This window comes from Melanostigma gelatinosum (genome assembly GCF_949748355.1).
Source record: "Melanostigma gelatinosum genome assembly, chromosome: 9".
Lineage (NCBI taxonomy): Eukaryota > Metazoa > Chordata > Actinopteri > Perciformes > Zoarcidae > Melanostigma > Melanostigma gelatinosum.
In genome coordinates this window covers 12,128,668-12,153,745 of record NC_136642.1, presented here as the reverse complement: position 1 = coordinate 12,153,745, position 25,078 = coordinate 12,128,668, and the positions used below count along the sequence as shown (strand labels likewise).

At 45.1% G+C, this 25,078-nt stretch overlaps 1 protein-coding gene across 1 annotated transcript; it reads right to left on the bottom strand.

Moving 5' to 3' along the window:
- Positions 1-1,737: 1,737 nt before the first annotated feature.
- epb41l4b (erythrocyte membrane protein band 4.1 like 4B) lies at positions 1,738-24,997 on the bottom strand. Its single transcript, XM_079275554.1, has 23 exons — positions 23,789-24,997; positions 21,373-21,477; positions 21,242-21,284; positions 20,646-20,724; positions 20,341-20,385; positions 19,206-19,258; positions 18,568-18,688; positions 17,778-17,865; positions 17,603-17,691; positions 9,043-9,112; positions 8,774-8,943; positions 7,764-7,873; positions 7,174-7,207; positions 6,838-6,871; positions 6,613-6,716; positions 4,589-4,728; positions 3,814-3,935; positions 3,617-3,730; positions 3,467-3,522; positions 3,220-3,372; positions 2,904-3,024; positions 2,627-2,760; positions 1,738-1,949 (listed from the first exon to the last, which is right to left on the bottom strand). The coding sequence occupies exons 1-23, from the start codon at positions 24,065-24,067 to the stop codon at positions 1,886-1,888; spliced, it is 2,328 nt and encodes a 775-aa protein (XP_079131680.1). The 5' UTR covers positions 24,068-24,997; the 3' UTR covers positions 1,738-1,885.
- Between the last annotated feature and the right edge of the window lie 81 nt (positions 24,998-25,078).

Genomic DNA, 25,078 nt, shown 5'->3' with positions numbered 1-25,078 from the left:
CTTTATATTCATGTCATGCACATAATGTGCCCAACCCTCATGGGTTTATAAGACACCACAGATACAGCTACAGTGGTAAAACATTTCATTCAGTTACAAAATCGGTCTTTGGTTCTACCTTCTTTCGCAGGCTTGGCAAATAAAACCTGCTACAAGAAAGGTTTCCTATCTGAGGCACAACTCCAGCTTTTCATTGTTGCCCAGCTGAAAGAAATAAACAAAAGGAGGTAATTTAACTAAAGAGTACGGTATATCCCTTTTGTCCAAGAAAAGTAAATTAAAGTAACATTTAATCTATGCTTTTATATAATCCTAAAGATATTAGGGACAGTTTGAAAGTTGTTATAAGGGGAGGAATATGTAGTTTTTGTGCTAAAGGGAAGAGTCAGATTTATTGATTTACTTTGCAGGTGGGGGGGGGGGGGGATTTATAATTTATTTCATGATTTTCTTGCGAGGTTTACTGTAAACCAAAAACATAGTTTCATAAACATACTTGTCAAAAACAAGCCTTTGAGGATGCCATACATGATAAAAGTACGTCTTTCCATTCCTCAACTCATACCAGAGTCTCTCCAGTGCACCTTGCCTTGCACGATAGTGCTTCAATGAGAGAAAGAACTGAGGTGCAATTACAGACTGACTCATCGTACTGTACCTGAGACTGTAGGTGTGTAGAGACCGGTGGATCAGTGTTGTTCTTAATAACAACATTCCCTCACTGGGTGGGTGAGGCCTACACATACACACTAACCACAAAGACATGCAAGGTGAGGCCGATCCACATTCCCATGTCAGTGCAGAGACCAAAGATGCTGCTACAGAGTTGTCAAACAGATGATGGAACCTTTATTAAGATCCAACCGTGGGCAGGAATAACACGATCAGCACAGATAGTACAGCAGCAGATCATCAGTCACCTCACATGTGGTTGTGACAAAGCAAGAGATGAAATAAAGTTGTGAAGCAGCAGGGTCACGCTTAAACAAAAGCTAACACCAACAACATGACTTCTGAGATCCGTTTTGGCATTTTGACCTGTGTTGAAAACTGCATGTAAAGAATTGTGATCCACAATCTGTTCCTCGTGACAACCTGTAGTACAGGATCAGTGTCCTCAGATGTGACCGCAGACATGTCTCCTCCCAGTGGGTGAACTGAGACTGCAGCTGCAGGACAATCCGGTTTCACCGTCTCCTTCACTGAGTCGATTCAGTTCACTCGGTTCAGGGAGTTTCTTAAAATGCAAATGTTTTGGCATCTCAAAAATGGATCTCTGACATAAGGAACGTAGCCTGCTCTGTGTTAAGTACAATGTCTATTTACATTTTGAAAAAACAGATTTGAAATTGACTTTCACTTCAGCCTCTGTAACTTAAAGTGCAGAGATCAATGCTTCAACAGTCGCTGTCTGAAATACAGTTTAGGCCTGAACACGGACACAGTGTTGATGTGTCGGTGACATGAACGATAAACATAACCCCAAAGTAAGTCCGATTAATATTTCATCATGTAACATATTTACCATCCAGGCAGCACCAGTCACATCTGTATCTTGTCTGTAATGTGTGTGTGTGTGTGTGTGTGTGTGTGTGTGTGTGTGAGAGAGAGGGAGTCAGTTAGGCAGTGAATCAATTTTGTTCTATCTCACTTGTAGATTCAACAGTTTCAGTTTAATGGATACAAAGAACCGTCCTTCTAAAATAAACAATTAAGCCAATATATAACAATTGCTTTTTATGGAAATATATATTTTTAACTGCTGAATGTAATGCAAATATACAAATGTTGATTGCAGCCAACGACTTTGGGTCCTCTGTTCCCACTTTCCTCACTAAACGCCAGGTCTGCTGCGCCTGGTGATGATGTCACAGGGGTCAAGGTCTCAGAGCTCCGTCATCAGGAGGGCTCTTCGTATTTTCTCTCTGTCCAATCTCATTTCCTCTCCGCTACAAACATAGAAAGATACAAACCTCGTGTCGTAAGAAGTTTGAAGATTTAAGTCTGCACAATTGTGCCTGTTTTCATTTCATTCATGTAACCAGGTAATAGTCTGATGAAAGGCCAAAAGGGAACAATAAAGACGACACAAACAATCATAACAGTGGAAGACAACTCTGCATTACAAAGGCAGAGAGAGAGCCGTAACTACAGAAAAAGTGAAGTTAAGTAACAGATAAAGAAGTTGTAAAACCTTATTGGACAGTGACAGTGGTGTACAGAAGGAAATAATTATCATTTTGATAATAGAGTTCTTGCTTTAGTCATTTTTTAAAGCAAAAATGCCAAATATTTGCGTGTTCCAGCTTCTAAAACGTGAAGATTTTATGCTGTGTCTTTGTCACACATGAAAGCAAACTGAATATATTTAGGTTTTGAACTCTTGGTCAGACAAAACAAGACATTTGTCACCTCAGGCTGTGTTTTTTTTAGTTTTCTCATGTTAGAGACAAAATTATTAACAGATTAATCAAGAGAATAATCAGCATATTAATCAATAATGAAAATAATTGTTAGCTGCGGCCCTGGTTGTATGGTAACACTCAACCACGATGCCCCCACATCCTTACTTCAGCTCTCTGGAGGGAAATTTTTAGCAAAAACATTGAGAATTGAGGTGTGTTACCTGTCGTTATGGGCAGCAAGGTAAGGGACCAGGCGAGGAATGGAGCTATGGTAGTAAGAGGGGGAGAGATGGGGACAAGGCGAAGGAGAGGGACAGCATAGACTACCCAGCTCCAGTGCTGGCATTTTATCCACCTGGAATAAACATCAATGTGTACACACACACACACACACACACACACAAACAGACATTACTCTGTTTACTTACAAGTAATGCTGAGAGGCATTCAACAAACATGCACTCTGTATTTTTAAGGTGTGTGCGTGTTTGAGAGCACCTGTGGGAATATGGACGGCTGTATCTGTTTGTCCAATGAGCTGGTAGACCCTGACATTCCTGCACTCTCGGAGGAGATTGCTGCAAGTGCTTCTGGGAGATTATCTTCATCTTCATGGTTACTGCGTGAGAGATAAGTTGAGAGAGACTAAATGACTTACATGACCTGCACATTGATCTGAATAACATCTTTTCAAAAGCGGAGACAGTTTTGCTTTAAGTACTCTGTGGAGTATTGTTTTCCAGAATGCAACGTTCCTCTTGTGAAAGCTCAAGTGCTGGTTGGGAGACAGTAATCAAAGGTGATGTGTACTCACAAGCTGAACTGTCTGACCAGTCGTTTTCTGCGGTTGGTGCTCACGTTGGCTTTGGGATGCAGCCCCTCCGGCGTTGGGTTGAGGTCTTGCCAATGTGGCGTCTTCTCTGCCGTCAGACTGGATGCAGCTGAGTCTTGGGATGAACTCTGATACCTGAGGACCAGAGTCATCATCGCATAGAGTTAGTCTTAAATACACATGTGCAGAAACATATTTAAGCATGTAACGATAGGATGAGGGCACCGGCCTGTCAATATAGGTCTCATTTGAGTTCTTCCCTCTCGGCGTTGTTGGAGCTTCCTTCTACATCGGGGAGGAAGAGAGGATACCGGTGTTAGTTACACTGCACTGGACACAAGGCTTTGATGGTTCGGTGGAAGTCTGCTTTGGTACTCACCCTGAAGGCCGCCTCCATCTGGGCCTTGAGGATGTTACACTTGAGATGATCAGGGAGCATCGCCGGGGAGTTAGGAGGGTGCAGAGACTTTTCAGACAGCTGCTTCTCCTCTCCCTGGCAGGGGAACAGGGAGTAAAGAAACTTGGGATCTTATTGTGAGCAGAATGGGGAAGCAGTGTGTGGGGACAGTGTCTGACCTTGTTGTCCATGTTGACGTGCAGCGACGGCCAGGGAGGAGATTCACCGTCGGACTCTAGTGCCTTGTGCAGAGACTGGGAGACATCCAACTCATCTCCAGGGCAGTGAGGACCCCGGCGTTCTAATGCACACAAAGTTTAATGAGAAAATTAACTCTAGGCTACATTAGTTATTGTGTAGACATGCTATTTTTGGACACTGTTGATTCGTTAGCATGAACAGGCTCATTTGGCTACTTGTGTAATACCTGAGGAAGTCAGTGCCTAAAAAGTTTATCGTATGAATGCGTTAAATTATTGATTTTCATCCAGTGGCACATTTTTACAAAAGATTTTGTACATAAACAGAAAATAATCTTTATTGTAAAGAAAGAAAAAAACACAAGAAATTGTGTTTAAAAGGGTCAGTTCACCCAAAACACAACAAATGTCTTAAAACGGCAGTCAGACGCTGTTTTCTTGCTGTAATCATTCCTTTGGTTCATACTGGCCATGAACATTAAGAGATCCCTTCAGGATGCACTTTTATTATAAGAGACTGGGCCAAAATCTGCAGTCTTTTGTGCAAAACCATATTCCAACGTTTATCTGAAGCTTATTGGAGGCTTCAGTAGTCTGATTTATCAAAGCAAGACGGTATCTTCTATAGTTAGAGCAAATAGCCTCAAAGTGGGCAAGTATGTTTTCTGTGATCCATTCAGCGATAATGGAAAGAGAATCAGTGTATTGACATATCACAGATTGGACGGCTCTCCCTCAGGCTGAGGGTACTCACTGTTCTTGGTGTGTGTGTGACAGAGCGTTTCCTGGCTGTGTGTGTGGCGGCGGTGATGGTGGTGGATCTTGCCAGAATACGAAGTCTCATTCTCTTCAATGCTGAACTGATGGTCTGAAGCAGGACCACTCAGAGGGAAACTAAAGACAACATATGCAATCAAAGTATTTTCTCTTCCACAACCTGTAATATTCAAATAAACCCATTATTCTTTGAATTCTAATCATTCAAACTTTCTGACTCAAGGTTCTAAAGAATATTCAACAAACACAATTGTAGAGGTAGCGATAGACAGTATAAGACTGTTACAAGAGGGCTTAAGTTATAAAACAATGAAGGTCAGACAGATCTTTACAGATTTTTACTTTTTTTTTGCAATTAAACATTTTGTTTTTTTTGAAAAGCCGAGTAAGTCAACACACGATAATGCAAAAACATTGGCCACATTTTCTGTAAACAGTTGGTTGATTCAGCAAATTCATAACCTGCTGTAATAATGTAAAGTTTATTTAAAAACCTCTCTGACAGCACAACACATTCTACGCATCTATTTCACGCTGAACTATAACAATACATCTTAAATCCCTCAATCCCTAAACCAGCATACAGTATGTGCTTCCACCCGTTGAGAATTACCCCACGCATCACTTTCTCATTCAAATTAAAGTGATATTGATAAATTAGCGTCATACGCTTTATCGTGCATGAAGACACGTTTTATCTTCAAGGCAGATTTGTGATCCTGTGGTAAACATGTCGAAGGATTAAAACACCAACCACGACTACATGAAAAGGTCCACAAATAAAGCAAGGCACAAAGCTATTACACCTGGTCCTATCCTAATTTCATTTGTGTTTTAGTGGTGTGGTTTACTCTGTGTCAAGGGTTTTGAAAGTTGGACACTTTATATCTGTATATGAAACATGTTGATGAGACATTCTGAGTCTTAGTCATGTCAAAAAAGAAAATATTTGGTACAACCCGAAGAAAATGAGTATCGATGGATTTTGTCACTTTTATTTTTGGTATTCTTACTCTTACTTCAGCAGGATAATCATGCCCTAATTTTATTAGCAATTTAATGGATTTGGGATCTGTAAACAGGAAATATAACGTTACCATTGAGTCAGTGAGTTAGCTGTGACTTTACATTTTGGCAAACTGGCACCATCAAAAGTATTCCGTATGAGCTATCAGCAGTTCCTGTTTGCGATGTACCCATGAATATACAGATTTCTAGGTGTAAGTCATAGTAATGACAACACGAAAGGAGGTTTTTTTACGCAAATTTCAACAATCATTTCAATGGTGGTCAGTTTTAAAGTGCCTTAATTGCCTCCACAAGCTGTGCGTCACAGCCACAGCTGTTGATGCAACTGTTGACCGTGTCGATAAGAGGCCCAAAGTTAAATAACTTCCTGTTGCAGCCGTCCCTTTCAGCTCACGTCTCTCCCATTGCTCCTTTTTGGGATATCTCATGAAGGCGTACACTGAAACACATGAGGCGATGTGACAAATGGATGATGACAGAGGTGATGAGGATGATGGGGGCAACTTTTCCCAGTGAATCCATCAAAGGAGCCGCTCTCTCTCTCTGTCTGGGACACCAGTTTGTGTAATTCTCAGTGTTAAGAGTCTGGGTTGGAAACAAATTCCCAGTTCAAACAGAGGTCAAAGTGCGGTCATGACCTTATCCCTGTAAACCACACTGATCGATCCTGGGAAGGTGCCACTGGTGCGCTGTGGGGCGGGAGGATGACTGGACACGGGACTCCCAAACTGGGAAGAAGGCCTGAACGTCACAGGGAGATGGAGGATCACACACACACACTCAGTGAGGTTTATGAGTGACATGAAGTGTGGTGAAAAACAGATCATTTTGAATGTAAGATGAGTGACCTTGTCTAAAAATCTATTTATGATCAAGGACCCCTAAGACTGACTCGCATCATTCTTGAAGCAATTTAAAAATGAATGTCCTGGAGTATCTCCACACCCTGCTCTCTGTGGTTGGTTGGCTTACCTGTGTGATGGTTTGTCCCCGGAGTGGTGCAGGTAAGCTGGAGGTATGAGAGCCGGGTGGGGCGGGTGCCACGGCTCGTGGCCAATAGGAATGTTGTGCTGGTACTGGAGGGGAGAAGAGGAGACGGATTGAAGAGACGCCGAAATTAAATGTTGTCACAAGAGCGGAGCCAGATCAGTGGCTGCTGTGTGTGTGTTTAAAAGTAGGTCATCTGAGGTCACTCACTGGACGTAGGCTGGGATCAGGGCTGGCGTGAGAGCTGGAAAATATGGACAACAGATTATCAAACCAAGTGAAAACATTGACTTCTTTATGTGTTTAGACCAAGCAAAGTATCCTCACAAGGTGAGGAAAACCATACAAAGTGAGGACCATTTTACTTTCTTTTACACAGATCTATTTTTGTGTCAGTGTTAAGATTATCCAGGCCGTTATGTGGATTAAGGTCAAGGTTAGAGGATAAGGAATGAATGTAATAAAAGGAATGTCCTCACAAATACAGTAATATGAATGTGCATGTGTGTAGCGTGTGTATTTGTGGTTGTTTCTGTGTTTTTGTACCTGATACGTGACGGCTTGGCTGGGGAAATGGCAGCTAACAGAGAGAGAGAAGAAAAATAGAGCAGCAGGAAATATGACTATTTGTCACTTTGTCCTCATTTATCTGAGCTTCTATCTGGTGTAAGTCTGTTTTTCAGTCCAGACTCCTTGCATACATGTTGTTAACTGTTGTCAACACTTGAATCGTCATTCATTTTTGTCCAATAAATAAAAGGTGTGTGGAAGTAAATACAGTTTGCAGTCTGCACCTGATCATCATTAATGATATTAATCTAGAGGCATCTAAAGCTACTGCAGCTCACAGATGGTGGGAATATTAAGGAGTACCGCGGGTGTTTTTGACCAAAAAAAAAAACCCCGACCTGCTTAAGAATAAGGAACCTGTTGAATGAGCACTTCATTTTAGACATTTGTGGAAGGGCTGAATATTTTACAGGCTGCAGTTTTTCCTTTTCTCTGAAATAATCAAGCGTTCCTGAATTACAATGAACTAAAACAGTATGTGGCCTCTATGACAACACGTGCAGGCACATAAAGGACTAAGTAGGTGCTGTTAGTCATCAACTTTTACACGTGCTGACACGACTCACCTTTGCTCAGCGACTGTGTTCGGGAGGGGTACCTCTTGCTCGGCCTTCTCTCGAATGTGCTGGCTCTCCTCACGCGGCCTCCACGAGTGGCCTGATACTCTGTCTTACCACTGAGACGACCACATAGAAGAGGGGGAAAGGTATAAAAGCTGTTCTTATGAAGCGACCACACTGCAGTCTGACTTCAGTTCATGTGTTCAGAATTCACCTCTTTAAGGATGAAAAATAAATAAAGTCAGTTGTTAATGTGCCACTATCAGGAAGACTGCTCCTTAAATAGTTTAATAGGCAAAGTCTGTGATGAGACTATCATTCCTTTACATTTGAGAGGTTTAATGAGAAAGCAGGTAAAGTGAAGAATATATAAAAATGTATAAAAACTAGTGTAGTTTATAAAAACACAGAAACTTAACGCACAACGGGGATTAAAGTATTTCAGCAGAAGAAGTTCACATGATTTTTGACTATATTTCTATTTAATTGACTTGACATTTCTTACTGTTTTGCTCCTAAAATATCCTCTTAAGCACACGCAAATACGCATTTATTTCCCTCATGAAATTACTCAACAAACAGCTGACATCAGTTTGTTCTTCACACTGACTACATTACACGCTACAGGTGTTCCTGTTTCTGAATCCAGCGACTCCAACGTGAAACAGACTTTGTAATGCTTTGTTTCGCTGCTCTAACAAATGTCAGGAAGTGCCCTTCAAGTGTGACAATTTGCTTTGACCGTCTCTGATAATAGTCAGAAGAAAACAAACAATATGAAGGGAACATTTCAGTCGCCATAGGAACAGGTCCATGTAACCATAGATACGCTGTAACCATAGATACACAGGCTCCGTTTTGTGTGACAGGCTGTTTCCCCGTGTGCTGGAAATTAGTGCCGTCCACAACCACCTGAGTGAGACAACTTGTGTTATCCTTCTTTAATGCCGTTCCAGCTGTCGATAACACACTTCACGAGTACGAGGAGCAGTTGTTAGTCCGTCTCTGAGGTCTACCTGAATCTGAAGCGAGACCCGAGTCGCGTGAAGTCGCTTCGGCTGGCCTTGCCTGTGGTTGGTTGGCGTAGCCGGAAGAAGGCGTGGCTCTCCACGGCACACTTCCACAGGTGTTTACAGCTCTTGGAGCTGTCCAGCTGGAACACAAACGTGTGCTCCTGCTCCCGACCCTGAAGTCAGAAAACAAACAAATATTGTTAGCCGCCTTGTGTGTGTGTGTGCTTGCGAGTATGCAAGGTGTGTGTTAGTGTTCGTGACAGGACACAAACCTGATCGTCTTCCTCCACCACGGCCAACGTGAGTCGACTCCTTTTGAAGTCCAGCCGAGTGATTTTGGGCCTGGACAGCACACAGAGACACACACGTGAACAACAAAACCAAAGACTCTACATTAGTAACTCAGGCTTGAGTCTTATTTAAGAAGGTTGAGATGATCAGAGCAGTGCTTTCCAAACAAATGGAAACCATAGCACCTTCAACAGGTATGATAACACCAATACCAAGATAATTTATATACAGTAGGCCTTTTCTCATTCACTCAAGAAAAAGGGTCTACAGTTAAGTTGCTCTGCGGACTTACTGATGAATATTGATATATCCATTTAGACATTTACTGCGATGTACCTGGAAAAGTCAGGAGCCAGAAAGCATGTTGCGTTACAGTGTCATGCTGTCATGTCATTAGCTGCAACATAACTGCAAATGTTTTAATAAGGAGATTCTGGTGTTTATTGCTCATTGACATTGTTAAACGTGATGCGTTTAAACATAGTGTAAAAACGTTTTAAATGTGGTGTTGGGCTCTGACCATGTGGCTTAAACATGTGCTGTGGACAAAGAAAATCAGGCCTTAACTTTTTCAAGCAAAGGTCTCATCCTGATTTGTAGTTGATAAGAGCAAAGGGATTTCACACTAAGGTGTGAATTCCCCCCCCCCCAAATAACCATGGTAACCGCGGCAATCTCATTGGCCGAGAGCCAAGAGACCCGAGGACCCCTGTGGTTCAGCCGATGTTCTATAAAACTCTCTGCTGCCCCCACCTCAAAGCTTTCCCCCTTCGACCTAGGTTGAGTTAGGAGGCACACAACCGCTCTCTTCACCCGGACCTTCGTCCTGGACGCATGAAGACACCTCGGCCTCTCCTCCCCCCTCAAGCACGCACGAGGCCACGAGGAAACAACGGCCCTCAAACCCTCAAACCCTGACAGGTCACGAGCCATTTCGCTGGACGAAACAGCCCGCGAAACGAATCCGCATCAGCGATCCGTTCTCTGCTTTTTGTTTCTTTTTATTTTGTGCACAAACCGGCACAGAGGAGCCCGACGAAGCCTCGCTCCTCTCGTGACCGAGGATTCCCGGCAAGACGCGCAGACACGTCGTCTCATCCGAAGTTAACTGTTCTCCCTGCAGCGAGTACAGACCGGACCTGCGTTTGCTCCAGAGCCACGCTAACGGACCGAAGCCGCGCCAGCTCACCGCCGCGCGACACACAGCGCCCGCTGCAAAGCCGCGCCGACCCGCAAGCTCCCCCCTGTCCCCCTTCCCGACGAGGAAAACGGACAGCTTTGCCACAAACACTTCCACGTTGCAACGAAGCATCTACAAGTAAGGTTCTTGGCATTTGGGCATAGCTTAGCTTAAATTAACTTAAGTTTAATTCAGGCCATTCATTTATATGTTGATATTCCCGTGTTTTTGTTGTTTAAATTACTGTCGCGTGATATCGAGATATTACGCAACTCCTCGCGGACGAGAGAAGCTCCGCTGTATATGTGTATTAACTGTGACTGTTTGCTTGGATTTATTTGATTTCTTTTCATTGGTTTTACGACACTTCGTGTAGTATTCTCTGCTCATTAAATCAGCTCTGTGAGTGAAGTGTGGAATCTCGGCTATCGTACATAACTGCTGGCAGTTCTACCGACAACGGCACGTTATGTACGATACGCCAGACACCCCCATTATCACCACAACGCGGACAGCACGCAGAAGCTTGATTCATGACCCCCACCTTTGCTCTCTCTTTCTTCTCTCTGCCCCGGGAGAAACCCCATTGAAACGATCGCCTCACATCACGTGCTGCCCAGGCACACGTGAATTACATACAGCAGCCCCATTCTGCCATTTTGTCCGGGTCCCTCGACTCCGCCATCTTTGTAGTTTTTAGCTGTAGTTCTTAAGGCCCCTCCCCTTTGGCCAGCGTCACTCGACGCCGCCATCTTTGTAGTCTTTCGAGTAGCTGTAAGACTCCTTCCTGTTCACCCACAGACCCACACACACATACACATACACACACAGACATACACTCTCATCCACTTTATTCATTCTTTAGTTTAGGCATATAAAATTGTATGATAACGTTTGTTGGTTGCAATATTAATTGATTTGATCATTTATTATTTTGATTCAATAAACTCTGTTATACTTTCAGGAGCAGTCGTCTGTGATTACTTGTGCATATGTATTTGATAAGACTGTATGTAGTAGCCGGTGCTCGAACTTGAAAACCTTCACTGTCACTGAATGTATAGTCATACGCAGACTATTGACATTATGAGTGACTACTAATTATGAGACTTAGTTTTATCGTTTGGTTATTGGTCCCTGTTCGCAGGGTGGTGCCCCGTTTATATTAATAATCATTAATAATTGTTCCATACATCAATAATTCTATTGATGTCAAGAATTCAGTTTCTTAAATGCTGATAACCCAAACACGCTCCTTTAGATCCCAACATAATGGTGCCCCGTGTGAGGGTACGTTATTCCAGTTTTGTTACAGTATATATGCACATTAATCCATAATTAATTTTGAATAATTAATTTTCCAAAAAAATATTCTTTTCGGAAAAATATTTTTTTTCTTCTTGTGAATGATCCAAATTCCTGAAACTTATTTCCCAAAATAGGTAGGCTTTGATCTTCAAAATCTTGTCTTATTGTAATTAAATTTTTGATTTTAAATTTAGATTTTTAATCTTAATCTTTAATTCCCTTCTCGAAATTTTATTTCGTTTCCAGGTTTAATTATTCGTTTCATTTCTTAAACTAACAGCCAGCTGTGGAGTAGATTTGATCGTTTATTTGTAATACCTTGCTTGTTTTCTTAAATCCCTCAAAGAAGTTACACACAGCTGTCACAGGCCCAAAGTGCTAAACCACATTAGCATTTTCGCACCTCTGGCTGCAAAGCAGTAGTGATACCTCAGAGCAGCAACAGTAGAAACGTAAGTCACAGAGCTAGACATTTCACTGTGCGCCTGCATGAACCGTAACACTAACAGTAATAAACATCTAACAGTAGAAATCCTAAGTTACAGAACTAGACATTTCACTGAGAACCGTAAACACTAACAGTTTCCGTTCTAACACTAGGGAATTAACAACCACTGGGAGTCGTGCTCATTAGAGAGAATGAGCAACGAGAAATCCCCCATTCCTGGAGCTGTAGCTCCAGAAGACACCGCATTACGAGATGCGGTGGCTGATGTCCTTGGACTCACAGCAAAGGAAAGAGAGTACTTTGCAAAATACACTGCTGTCCTATGCGACGAGCAATTAGAGCAGCTGGTGGCTTATGTAAATAACCCAGCAGGTAACAGAGAGCGCCTGATTCAGGACGTAATCGGCGAAATACTGCTCATCTATCATCAGAAAATGCAGCTGCAAGCTGCCCGAACCCGGGCACAGAGCGACGAGCAGCAACGCGAGATCTGGACACTCCGAACAGAGGTTCAGGAGTTGTCACGTGACTGTAGAGCCCTACAGTCAGAAAATAGTAGCCTGCGCAGTGACCTCAGAGAGGTCAACCTAGAACTCTCTAAAGCATCAGAGAGTGATGACAAACTGAAAGCGCTTCAAGGTGTTCCAGCAACCCCGGTAGGTACTGCTACCCCCTACCGAGCCTTTCAGCCCAGTCATTTCTTGGTCTCGGCTCCTTCATTCCCCGAGACCCGAACCACCTTGCATTTCTTGAAAGCGACATCCCCAACCAGGAGGAGAGAGGACCAACACCAGGTCCTAGTCGGCCCAGGTGGCTTCAAAACCACCTCAGGCGACCGCAATCCTCCACGCAGTTCACGCGCGCGACAAGAACTGACCCCATCCCCCTCAGGGAGGGATGATGATAGTCGTTACCACCATCGCGAGTATGGAGACTCAGACGACTCGGACGGCTCAGGCCCCATCAACCGTGGAGGCCTGCGTACTCGACAGATTGAGTCTCTGGCAAAAGACGTAGAGCGCTTCAATCCCGATAATCACGACTCAAGCATCGATGACTACCTAAGGGAGATCGATCGCTGCCTCCTCGACCTATCACGCGAAAAGCTAAAGCTAGTGTGGAAAACCACTGCGCGAAGCGTCCACGCTTTCATGGAAACGCTCCAGCCGAGCATCCGCGACTGCTATTCATCCCTTTGTCACGCCCTTAGGGAGGAGTACTCCCTGTACTCTAACCCAGCTTCTGCCACCCTCGGCGCCTTTGCCACTTCCCAGGAAAGGCTAGAGTCTCCGAGAGACTACTTCAGGCGCTTGAGATCTGCGTACTTCCAAGGACGTAACGCCCCAGGTCTAGAAGAAGACCATGCCTTCAAGTCGCTATTCCTGCACAATCTCCACGACAACGTGAGATACGATGTTACCATGCACTGCAGAATGAGTAACCTCACCATGCCAGAGATTAGGAAGTACGCGCAACTTGCATGGGAGACACGCGGACGGCCGACAAATCGGTACGAAGACACCGCCATAGTCTTAGGCATCCAACAGTCGAGCGACTCCGACCTAGCGTCGGAAGACGACGAGAGGACTTGGCCTAGCGAGCCCTGGTCACCCCCGAGGAACAAACGACCCTGGCGGTCGAAGGACCAACGGAACCAGGGGGGGTGAAAGACGCCCTCAAGGGCAACACATCAGGTAACGCTGACTCGCAGCCCACCTGACTAAGCCAAGTGACCTTTCCCCCTGCTGCCAAGTCGACGTGGTAGGGGGGGGAAAGAGAACTCAGCACACTTCCGGAAACGACCACTCCCATTTCGCACCTCGTTCTTCAACCTTCTTGGGCGACCTTGTTCGCAAAGGCAATGCCCGTTATGTATATATCTATACATATTCTTCAGTCTTACTGGGGGGTCATAACACTCTTGCTCTACCCGACTCCGGGTCAGAAACGAGCCTCATGTGTTCCCCCACCTTTTCGCATACACCTCTAGGGTGCCACAACCTTAGAGGCCCTTTCGAGCACCCTAGCTCGTAAAACCTTTGGTCAACTAAGCCTTGTTCTCCTGCTCTGTCAGCATGATCCACCTCCAGCTTGTTCAACGAAGCCACCGCCTTCTTTCAGCCGAGTCATCGCCCGGGCCTGTCAAGTCGCCAGTGCCGTAGGTAACTGAACTTGACCTGTGCGCCGGACCTGTCTCCATCTCTAATTAGGAGGGTGGGGGGAGGGAGATATCACCAGCCCGCCATGACACACTCCAGAGTGAAACTGTTCGCGACGTTTCCCTGAGTGCTGGCGGTAACGTGGGATATCTGCCCTCGCCACTTGAACAGCGCGAGGGGGGTGGATCTCTGACAACAGAAACTTAGAGAGATGCACTTCACAGGAAGTGCACTCTAATCTCGCCAGTGCCGAAACCAACCGGCAGAATGGCAGCTTACTATTGACTACTAACGTTTAACTGCATGCTCCAACTCACCCTGTAGACATGCACTAACCGCGAACACATCCAACTTCAACCAGAACAGTTGCATGACCTGACAAACCATTGTGACTGTAAACTGATGCTCCACTCTCATAGAGAACCCTTTGCATGCTTTATAGACTCTACCAGAAGTAACCAAAGAGGACATAACCTCTGCCGTAGCAGTCAGATTTAACCCAGGACCTCATCCGAGAAGGCTCAGCTGTCAACAGCTGGAGCAGCGAGAGACCAGCCTAGCTAGTCACACTAGCCGTGCTAACGAAATCTGTAAATCTGCTACCACTACTGTTATGCAACCCTCACAGGTACCTCTGGCCTATAGTCTTGGCAACGCAACTCCAATATCGATAGATTCTAAAACTTAGACACAGGACTCGCTCTAAATCTACCGATCAGAGAGAGATAGACGCACATATCATGTACTAATAGATCCAGAAGCGACAGACTAACTGGATTCCCTCCTATTCATAACACCACGTAGCCAACCTACGACTGCTCCGCCGACGGACTCCAGTCCTGTCTAGGAGTTGAACCAGTAACCACTGTTTGCCCCGCACCTGCTTCTTGTCTTTCTATTCTTTCCTTCTCTCTCTTTTGTGTTTTGTTTTGTTTATTTGGGTTGTTACTTTCTTTGACACTGTGCCACAATGCTAGATTATCACAACATCATAATAGCGATTGAATTATTTGGGAATAATGTTTTGCTCACCTATGATTTGAATTGTGTATGATAGTAGATGTAGGTAGAAGTAGTTAAAGTCATCTGCCCAGATGCCACCTTAGTCATCTGCCCAGATGCCAATGAACTCTGAACTTGAACACCATGAACTTGACCACTATGAACCTTGAACACCATGAACTTGACCACTATGAACCTTGAACTCTATGAACAATGAACACTGCCTGTTTTAACCACTGCTTTTGGTCTCAGGAACACTTGGACTGTCTCACCTCTTCAGGTTTCCCCACCACATGGATGCACATGCCAGCCCTTGGTTTGCTCTAAAGACCGAAGCCAACATCTCGCTCTTCAGAACAAAGGGGGGATGTTGGGCTCTGACCATGTGGCTTAAACATGTGCTGTGGACAAAGAAAATCAGGCCTTAACTTTTTCAAGCAAAGGTCTCATCCTGATTTGTAGTTGATAAGAGCAAAGGGATTTCACACTAAGGTGTGAATTCCCCCCCCCCCAAATAACCATGGTAACCGCGGCAATCTCATTGGCCGAGAGCCAAGAGACCCGAGGACCCCTGTGGTTCAGCCGATGTTCTATAAAACTCTCTGCTGCCCCCACCTCAAAGCTTTCCCCCTTCGACCTAGGTTGAGTTAGGAGGCACACAACCGCTCTCTTCACCCGGACCTTCGTCCTGGACGCATGAAGACACCTCGGCCTCTCCTCCCCCCTCAAGCACGCACGAGGCCACGAGGAAACAACGGCCCTCAAACCCTCAAACCCTGACAGGTCACGAGCCATTTCGCTGGACGAAACAGCCCGCGAAACGAATCCGCATCAGCGATCCGTTCTCTGCTTTTTGTTTCTTTTTATTTTGTGCACAAACCGGCACAGAGGAGCCCGACGAAGCCTCGCTCCTCTCGTGACCGAGGATTCCCGGCAAGACGCGCAGACACGTCGTCTCATCCGAAGTTAACTGTTCTCCCTGCAGCGAGTACAGACCGGACCTGCGTTTGCTCCAGAGCCACGCTAACGGACCGAAGCCGCGCCAGCTCACCGCCGCGCGACACACAGCGCCCGCTGCAAAGCCGCGCCGACCCGCAAGCTCCCCCCTGTCCCCCTTCCCGACGAGGAAAACGGACAGCTTTGCCACAAACACTTCCACGTTGCAACGAAGCATCTACAAGTAAGGTTCTTGGCATTTGGGCATAGCTTAGCTTAAATTAACTTAAGTTTAATTCAGGCCATTCATTTATATGTTGATATTCCCGTGTTTTTGTTGTTTAAATTACTGTCGCGTGATATCGAGATATTACGCAACTCCTCGCGGACGAGAGAAGCTCCGCTGTATATGTGTATTAACTGTGACTGTTTGCTTGGATTTATTTGATTTCTTTTCATTGGTTTTACGACACTTCGTGTAGTATTCTCTGCTCATTAAATCAGCTCTGTGAGTGAAGTGTGGAATCTCGGCTATCGTACATAACTGCTGGCAGTTCTACCGACAACGGCACGTTATGTACGATACGCCAGACACCCCCATTATCACCACAACGCGGACAGCACGCAGAAGCTTGATTCATGACCCCCACCTTTGCTCTCTCTTTCTTCTCTCTGCCCCGGGAGAAACCCCATTGAAACGATCGCCTCACATCACGTGCTGCCCAGGCACACGTGAATTACATACAGCAGCCCCATTCTGCCATTTTGTCCGGGTCCCTCGACTCCGCCATCTTTGTAGTTTTTAGCTGTAGTTCTTAAGGCCCCTCCCCTTTGGCCAGCGTCACTCGACGCCGCCATCTTTGTAGTCTTTCGAGTAGCTGTAAGACTCCTTCCTGTTCACCCACAGACCCACACACACATACACATACACACACAGACATACACTCTCATCCACTTTATTCATTCTTTAGTTTAGGCATATAAAATTGTATGATAACGTTTGTTGGTTGCAATATTAATTGATTTGATCATTTATTATTTTGATTCAATAAACTCTGTTATACTTTCAGGAGCAGTCGTCTGTGATTACTTGTGCATATGTATTTGATAAGACTGTATGTAGTAGCCGGTGCTCGAACTTGAAAACCTTCACTGTCACTGAATGTATAGTCATACGCAGACTATTGACATTATGAGTGACTACTAATTATGAGACTTAGTTTTATCGTTTGGTTATTGGTCCCTGTTCGCAGGGTGGTGCCCCGTTTATATTAATAATCATTAATAATTGTTACATACATCAATAATTCTATTGATGTCAAGAATTCAGTTTCTTAAATGCTGATAACCCAAACACGCTCCTTTAGATCCCAACAGTGGTGAAACGATACTAAAATGTAAAAATGAACAGATTTTGTTGCACCCTTGGCCCGTCCTGAAGTCACACCAGGGTGCCACAGCACCCACATTGGGAACCACCGGTCTAGAGATGTGTTCGATGTACTTACCAAAAGAAGAGGCCAATTTTGTTGCGGCCTTCAAATACTAAAATGCCAGTAGGAGTGAGACCTAGTGCATATTCCCCTCCGTCTCTGCCCTGAAGACACAATACACACACACATTTAGTTGTCAAACACACTTGTAATCAAGTGACACTTGTGAAAGTAAAATACACTCGCACACCTTGACAAAGTGCATATCTACTCCGTAAAGTTCCAGCCACTTGCATTTGTTGAGAAAAGAAATCTCTGCTTCTGTCGGACTCTTTCCCCTGTGGATTTAAAATCAGACACCATATTAAGTTTTAACAATAAAAACATCACTTTGTCCGTGACTTCAGTTATGACACTTTGAAAAAGAAAACCGTCAACAACGCCACTTGCTGCATGGCCTCTACTGGTTAATTGCTGTAAACTCAGAGTGGGTGACCCTCTGGCTGCGTCCCTCACTCAGTCTCGGTGTTGTGCGTAACAATGACTGTGAACTCAGTGAGAGTTCGTCCTTGTGTGGCTCAGTCGATTTGGGGAGGCGCTGCATGTGTGTGTGTGTGTAATCTAATCCGAGATGGGAGCAATCAGACCGTGGCTGGGTTAAACGCTGCCCAGAATCAATCAAGACCCTCCGGGGATTAATCCCTTCATCCTTCGTACAAACTAGTGAGAGCGAGGCTGAGGCTGGGGGGGGGGGGGGGGGGGGGGGGATGGGTGAAATTTAGACACCCTCGTCAGTACAAACGCTGGCGCTGAAAGGCAGCAGCAGAATGTCTTCCCTTCCTGCTCAGCTTTTTTTTTGCCACAGTTGTTTCGTTCCAATGAGGAGATAAACCTGCTCAGGTCACTGGGCGTCCTCCAATAAGTTGCTTTGACACAGCAAGAGTTTTGTGGCAACCAGCGCAGATGTACGTGTAGACATATTGCTGTAAAAGTCCCATTTTCTACAACAAGTCTGACACTGAATTCATGATCAAACTCACCGGAGGTCCAACCACCTGCCAAAGATGTCCACCTCCATGGGCGCGCTCTGTTTGGGAGTGAAGCGGAACTCAGACACCAGCTCTGGAGAGTGCTCCAGGGGATCACAGTCTCCCATCTCACCTGGATGTGGAAGCACACAAAGAGATATCAAGTACAGACGCATTCCCGACTTGTTACACTATGTTTTACCATTATCCTGTAATTGTCTCTTGTGGCCACAATGACTGCTGTTCAGCAAAAATGTCATAGTCTCTCTGCATGTTCACGCTGCAGCAAAGTATATTTTTAATGCAAGGAACCTCCATTTTAGCTTACTGCTTGACCTCTGCATTTGATTTTTAGATAGCACGGCCCATACTGATGTCCAATGTTTTATCTTTAAACTATCCATATAGTGTTTGTGTCTCTATAAATAAAGTTTTGCTTGCTTGCATAAATGTCTTGCTTGAATGTCAAAGTAAACGCACAACTGAGAAAAAAAAAAACTGCTTTACCAACGACAAATTAGACAGTGAATAAAAAAATCAAATATATACGAGTGGACTAAATGTTGCAAGCAGATTTTCATATCACAGTGAAATGAATGGAGATTAATGGCCTCCCAGAACGTGAAAAATCAATCTAAAAGTCTACTTACTTTGTAAACAAAATGCCGCCAGCTCTACTGAGACATCATACGGACATTTCAATCTGACCAGAGAAAGAGAGACACTGCTGATGAGCTGTTTTTAGTGCATTCATAGCGTACATGTTATCATGTGTGGGATAGACATAAAAGAATGCCCTCCACTGTGTGTGTGTGTGTGTGGGTGTGTGTGTGTGTGTCTCGAGAAGAGGAGCAACCCTTTTTCCTAAAATAAGCAGCCCTCTGCTGTTCCTGATCTTTGTAATAGAGTTGGACTCTGGGGATGCGTGGCCCAGATAGTCAGGAGGAGGGAGAGGGGTAGCACGCTGCCTGAGTGTGTGTTTATGCATGCAGGTTGGCGTTTGTGTGTGAGAAAGCCGGCTCCACTGTACAGAATGCTCCCAAACTCTAATGTAGGTGACCTGTGTGGACACTCCCACAGGTTTACCCTCAAGTAGCTTTAAGATTGTTACAACGCTTATTGTCTCGCACCATCACATATATATTCTGTATCAGCTTGTTTTGTCTGGCTACAGCTCTCCATCGAAATAAATATCATAGAAGACTTTGGCATCATTTTGAAACACAATTCATGATCAAATTTAGTATTGTTGTAAACTTTTGGCTCTCCATTGGAATTAAAAAACAAGTTTTGTGGGTTTTGAATAAATAGTTGTACACCATGCGTTTGTAATGACTAAACCACTGGCAGCTGCTGTTTCCGGGGTTAATTAACATATCAAACAAATAAATGTTACCTGACTTGACCTCCTAACAACCACGTTGATTGTTGAATAGTTAGGTGAGGAAGTAATTGTCAGTATGTTTTCACTTCTCACTCTTTTTATTTGGACCTGTAATTGACTTCCTATCCTTATTATTTGTGTAATGAAGTTACCTGCTGGGCAACGAATCAAACACACTTGTCAAGCTGACTTGTACAGCACCAAGTTCTCATGCTCTCCTGTTTGTCTCTCGACTCACTTAGAGCAAATAAACGTGTTTCCAAAAAATGTCAAACTAATCCTTTCGATGTGCACAAAATATGTAATATGATCATATGTATGTGATATATAAAATGGAGGTATTTGTGTGTTATACTGTAATGTTTACATTTGTGTGCGTTAACAGCGACAAAGGAACTTACTTGCCAGACAGAATATCTTGTCGAAGCTGCAACACGAACAGATACCTGTTGGTGTAAACAAACAAACATCAACAACACACAGAGCGAGAGGCTCACCGAACATAAATCAATTGCCGTATTACAGGCTTTTCGGCATCTCTGACACATCATTTGTTTTAACAAGTCTCTGTTCGTTCGGCCTTGATTTGAATCTGCCCACAGCAGCAAAGTAATTAGCCCCGCATCCCCTCTGGACCTCCGCACTGGGCTCCTGAGAAAACCAAGTGTGTGTGCGCGCGTCTGATTTGTGTGTGAGAGATCTTTACCTTGTAAATTCCTCACGCAGGTTATTTGGCTCTGAAGAGTAAAATTTCACTCTGAAGAACAGCTTGTATCGAGGCCCGTCTAAAAGACCAAAAGGAGAGAGCAGAGTGTCAAAAGATAAATGCTGAATGTGTCGGTGTGTGTATGTGTGAGAGAGAAAGAAAGAGGCAGACAGAGATAAAGCAGCAATTTATCAATCAAATCAAATCGTCTCATGATTTATTTTATCCGTCTTATCTCATCCATCACCGTCAGACAGGCCATGAATCTTTATTCACCTGTATTTCTTTGCAACCGACTTATTATTCCTTTCCTGTTTAACTTGAACATCGATCAGACTCTTCTTTTGAGGCGCCTGAAGCACAAAAGGACCGGCGAACCAGTAGGACGACATCAGTCTCTCCTGTACCATTCATCCCTCTATCACAAGCTGGAGAGGTAAACAAGGGTACGGCTCCGAATGCAAATGCTAATCACCCTGTCAACGTTGGATAATGCAGCACCTGCTCCCCACTTACCTGCTTCCACATGCTGCACATTTTCCAGCACACACAACACGAGTAGGCCTAATTGGACAAACAGTCTAAATTGAACTTACCTCGGATCTGTTTCTTTATCAGCTTGGACATATCCAGCCAGTGCTAGGAGAGAGAAAAGAATAGGAAGGGGAAAATGAGTTCTATCAGCTTGTGGGCGACTGTGAGAGAAGTAAGAGAGCTCGTTACTCACTGAGACTTGCTCCGAGTCCATGTACTGCAATCCAAAGTAGTCTGTCTCCACCAGATCTATGTGATACATGATCTGGTCAAAAAGGTCCTGGCCTTTAGACATGCTCTACAAAGGAAGAACAAAAAGGGGAAATATTTGTGGCTGAGCTTCATGCTTGTTTATCTCCTGCGCTGTAGTAACCTGATCCTCTCCGGATGAATTGAGTCTTAAAACTCGAGTTTCACCATGCAGGTGGCTGCCAGATTTCCCAGTAATGTAGGCACGAAAGACAATAACGGGCACAAAACGAGTTAAAGTGGACGTGAAGGCGTCTGTCTGTGTGTGTGTGTGTGTGGGTCAAAAAGAGAAGCCACTGAGGGGAGAGGTCTTTGCTCAGGCCTTGGTTAATAACACACACGTCATTGTACTGAAGCAAAACATTTTGTCTCAAACTTCAATCGAACAGATGTGCCTCATCGCCCAGCATGAAGACCTGACCCCAGTCTGCCCCATATAACACACAGTGGGTGTGTAGAAAGATGACAGCCTTGTACTTTGGATCCTGTTAACAACTCTAAACTTCCTGGTGCGCCTATGAATGTGTGAGGAAATCAGTGGTATTAAGGGATTGGGGACGGGGGGTGTGAGGGGGGGCTCGCGCTCTTGCTCATTCTGCAGCATGTAGTTTTAGAGAGGCTGATAGAAAGCATGGCCTCTATCACATGGCTGCACATGATGTGGCAGAAATGTGACACACACTTGAGTGAATATATTTTTACTGTTCCTGCTCCACCTTGTGTTTTGGCTGCATTCAGCCTGAAGTGACAGGCTAATAAGGTTTAATGGGCAATCTTCAGCTCTGCTCAGCAGACCCGGCATGTGGCAACTTGTTCCAACACACCTTCGACTAAGCTACCAGCTCGACAAGCCCCGTGTCATTATGTTGTTGGAGCTATGGCTTTGTGTTAGTGCTGTAATCTCCCCGTTGGTCTGGAAGAGAAATACTCTCGCTACTCTTGATAACCCATTATACACCGTCCGAGCGTTTCAGAGGTGACGCATGCAAACAGCAGCTTCGGTGACACACGCAACCTTCAAACTGAAAACATCTTACGAGATGCCACTTGCGCACGAATGCCCACACACTCGCTCATCATCCCACCTACCCCTCACACACTCGTCTGTGACACAGAGTCCCCACAGCAATAATAAATCAGATCAGGGAGTCGGGGAATTAAGGGAGATGGACGGAGAACAGGAGGAAAAAGGAGAAGGAGGAGGCAGAGTGTGAAAGAGTAAGATGAGGAGTGAGGGAGCAGGCCACAGAGGGAGTGTAAAAGAAGATTAAGAGGGAAAATGGCACAAGGAAGGGAGTGAGGGGGAGAGCAGAGATTGCTCGAGGAAGATCTGATACAAGCAAATAGACTGAGAGAGAAGAAGAAGAACAACAAAGTGAAAGGAAGACGTTGTAAACAGGATTGGGCAGCTTCAGGTCTATCTTAGGTAGATTTCCCAGCAGTCAGATATGGGGAAGTAATGTGATGACTTGGCAGATCATAACACCATCTGGAGCTTCTCCTCTCACCGTGCAGGAAGAGGCGCACACACACACACACACACACACACACACACACACACACACACACACACACACACACACACACACACACACACACACACACACACACACACACACACACACACACACACACACACACACACACACACAGAGAAACTTTGGTAACTTTTCTCTGCTGAACTTCCAATAGACACATTCTAGACACATTGTTCGTTATCGATTTAAACTTCAGCTACAAGTGATTTACATCGCCGATTACTGTTTAGCCAAATAAACATCCAACACAAAAAAACAACAACTATGTTCTATATCCAGAGATGAGGTCTTCAAGTTGTTCCTTTTGTTTGGCCATCAGTCCAAAACGTGAAAGTATTTAATGTAAAAATATATTAAAAAAAGAGAAAAACAGCAAATCCTTTTTGTTTATAGTTGATTACTGTTCAAAATAGTTTGAGCCTTAATTTACGCTGCATGTCTGCTCGATGAATGGCAAAATAAAAACCATATTCACTTCAACATATTATCTAACCAGGATTGTGTTCAACTTTAACTTTAACAACTTTAACTTGTAATTATTCCAATCAACCTTAGTGGCAGTTTCTCCTTATATTTAGAATTTAAAAAGTTTAAAGTAAATGGACAACAGCCCTGACTCCAGGCTAAACATGGTCAACGTCACCGTCACTCATTTTTAAAGCGAACCACCAGGAACCCCCCACAGGGTCCCTCCGGGGTCCCCAGGCCGCACTTTGACCCTCACTGACCTAGTCTACCACCTAGTCCTGCTCCACGTACTCTATTTACACACGCTGGCGGGCCAGTGTCAACACACAGAGCCGCGGTGGGCTTCACACTCACAGGCAAATCCACATTGACGTCCGAGCCGTCCAGCAGCAGCACGCGGCAGCTGATGCTGGTCCTCGCGGTCCCGGCCGCGGGGATGTGAACCGATGCCCCCCCGCTGACCACGGCGGGCGTGTGTACGACCTGCTGCTGATGGGCCAGGAGCAGTGGGTTCCCAGTCATCTCTCCTGCTCCTCCTCCTCCCTCCCCTTTACCGTCCCGCTCGTCCCTCTCTCTCGTCTGGAAGCGGCTTCGGGAACGGCGGCTGAACGTCCGGCGCAGAAAGCCCATCATCTTCCTCAACCACAAGGTGAGGTGGTGGTCCGTGTTGTGTCCGTGAAAACTGCCCCACGCAACAGTCGATGAAGCCGGGGTCCCGCTTCTGCTGCTGCCGCCACCTCCTCCTCCTCCTCCTCCTCGTCGTCGTCCTCCCCGGGGCGAGGAGTCACTTAGCAGGCACGGAGGAGACTTCAGGGCTGCCGATCAGTCCTCAGGCTGCAGGGGGGACTCCAGCCGCATACTAATGAAACTACCACAGATCGACCACCGAGGCGCCAACCAGTTGATTTTCGACCACCCGGCCCGGTGTGAACGACGGGACTCTCTCACGGAAATACAAGCAGCCCTCCTCCTCCTCCTCCTCCTGCCCTCTCTCGTGCACCTGCCTCCTGCTTCGCTCGCTGTTGCGCACCGACTCTAAAATACCGGAGAAAACCCGTCCGACGCCCCGCAGTGGGAGCCTCACTGGGCCGGGGGACGCGGTAGAAAGTCGTGTAACCTCTGAACCGGGACCCCGGTGGTTGTGGTTCCTTATTCCACCGGCGAATCGAACTACTACCTCACAGGTAAAAGTCAACCAACGAAACTGGACAAACAGTGTGTTCTGCGCCTGCGCACAAACATCACGCAGAACAAACTTCAGTTTTTTGCGACTAGCTGACCCACCAGTGCCGGCGAACCAGCGCCACCTGTCTGTCACAGGTCCTCCTGCTTAATAGTGGATCCTGATTGGTTCCCAGGGTGGGGTCATATCATGATGATTATGATTTATGTCGCTCTATTTGTCAAAGCCGTACCCAGGACTGTCTAAATCTGTGCTCATGAGTCCAAGTCAAAAACAAATACATTTTTAAAAATGTGTTTGTATTTGTATTCATATTCATGTAGGTATCTATTCAAATGTATTTTCTGTAAAACATGTATCATCATGAACGTCTACGAAGCTCTCTCCGCACTGCCAAGAATACAATTCTGGCAAAAAATATGAAACACCGTATTTATTTTTCGTTGGGTTAAAAATACTCA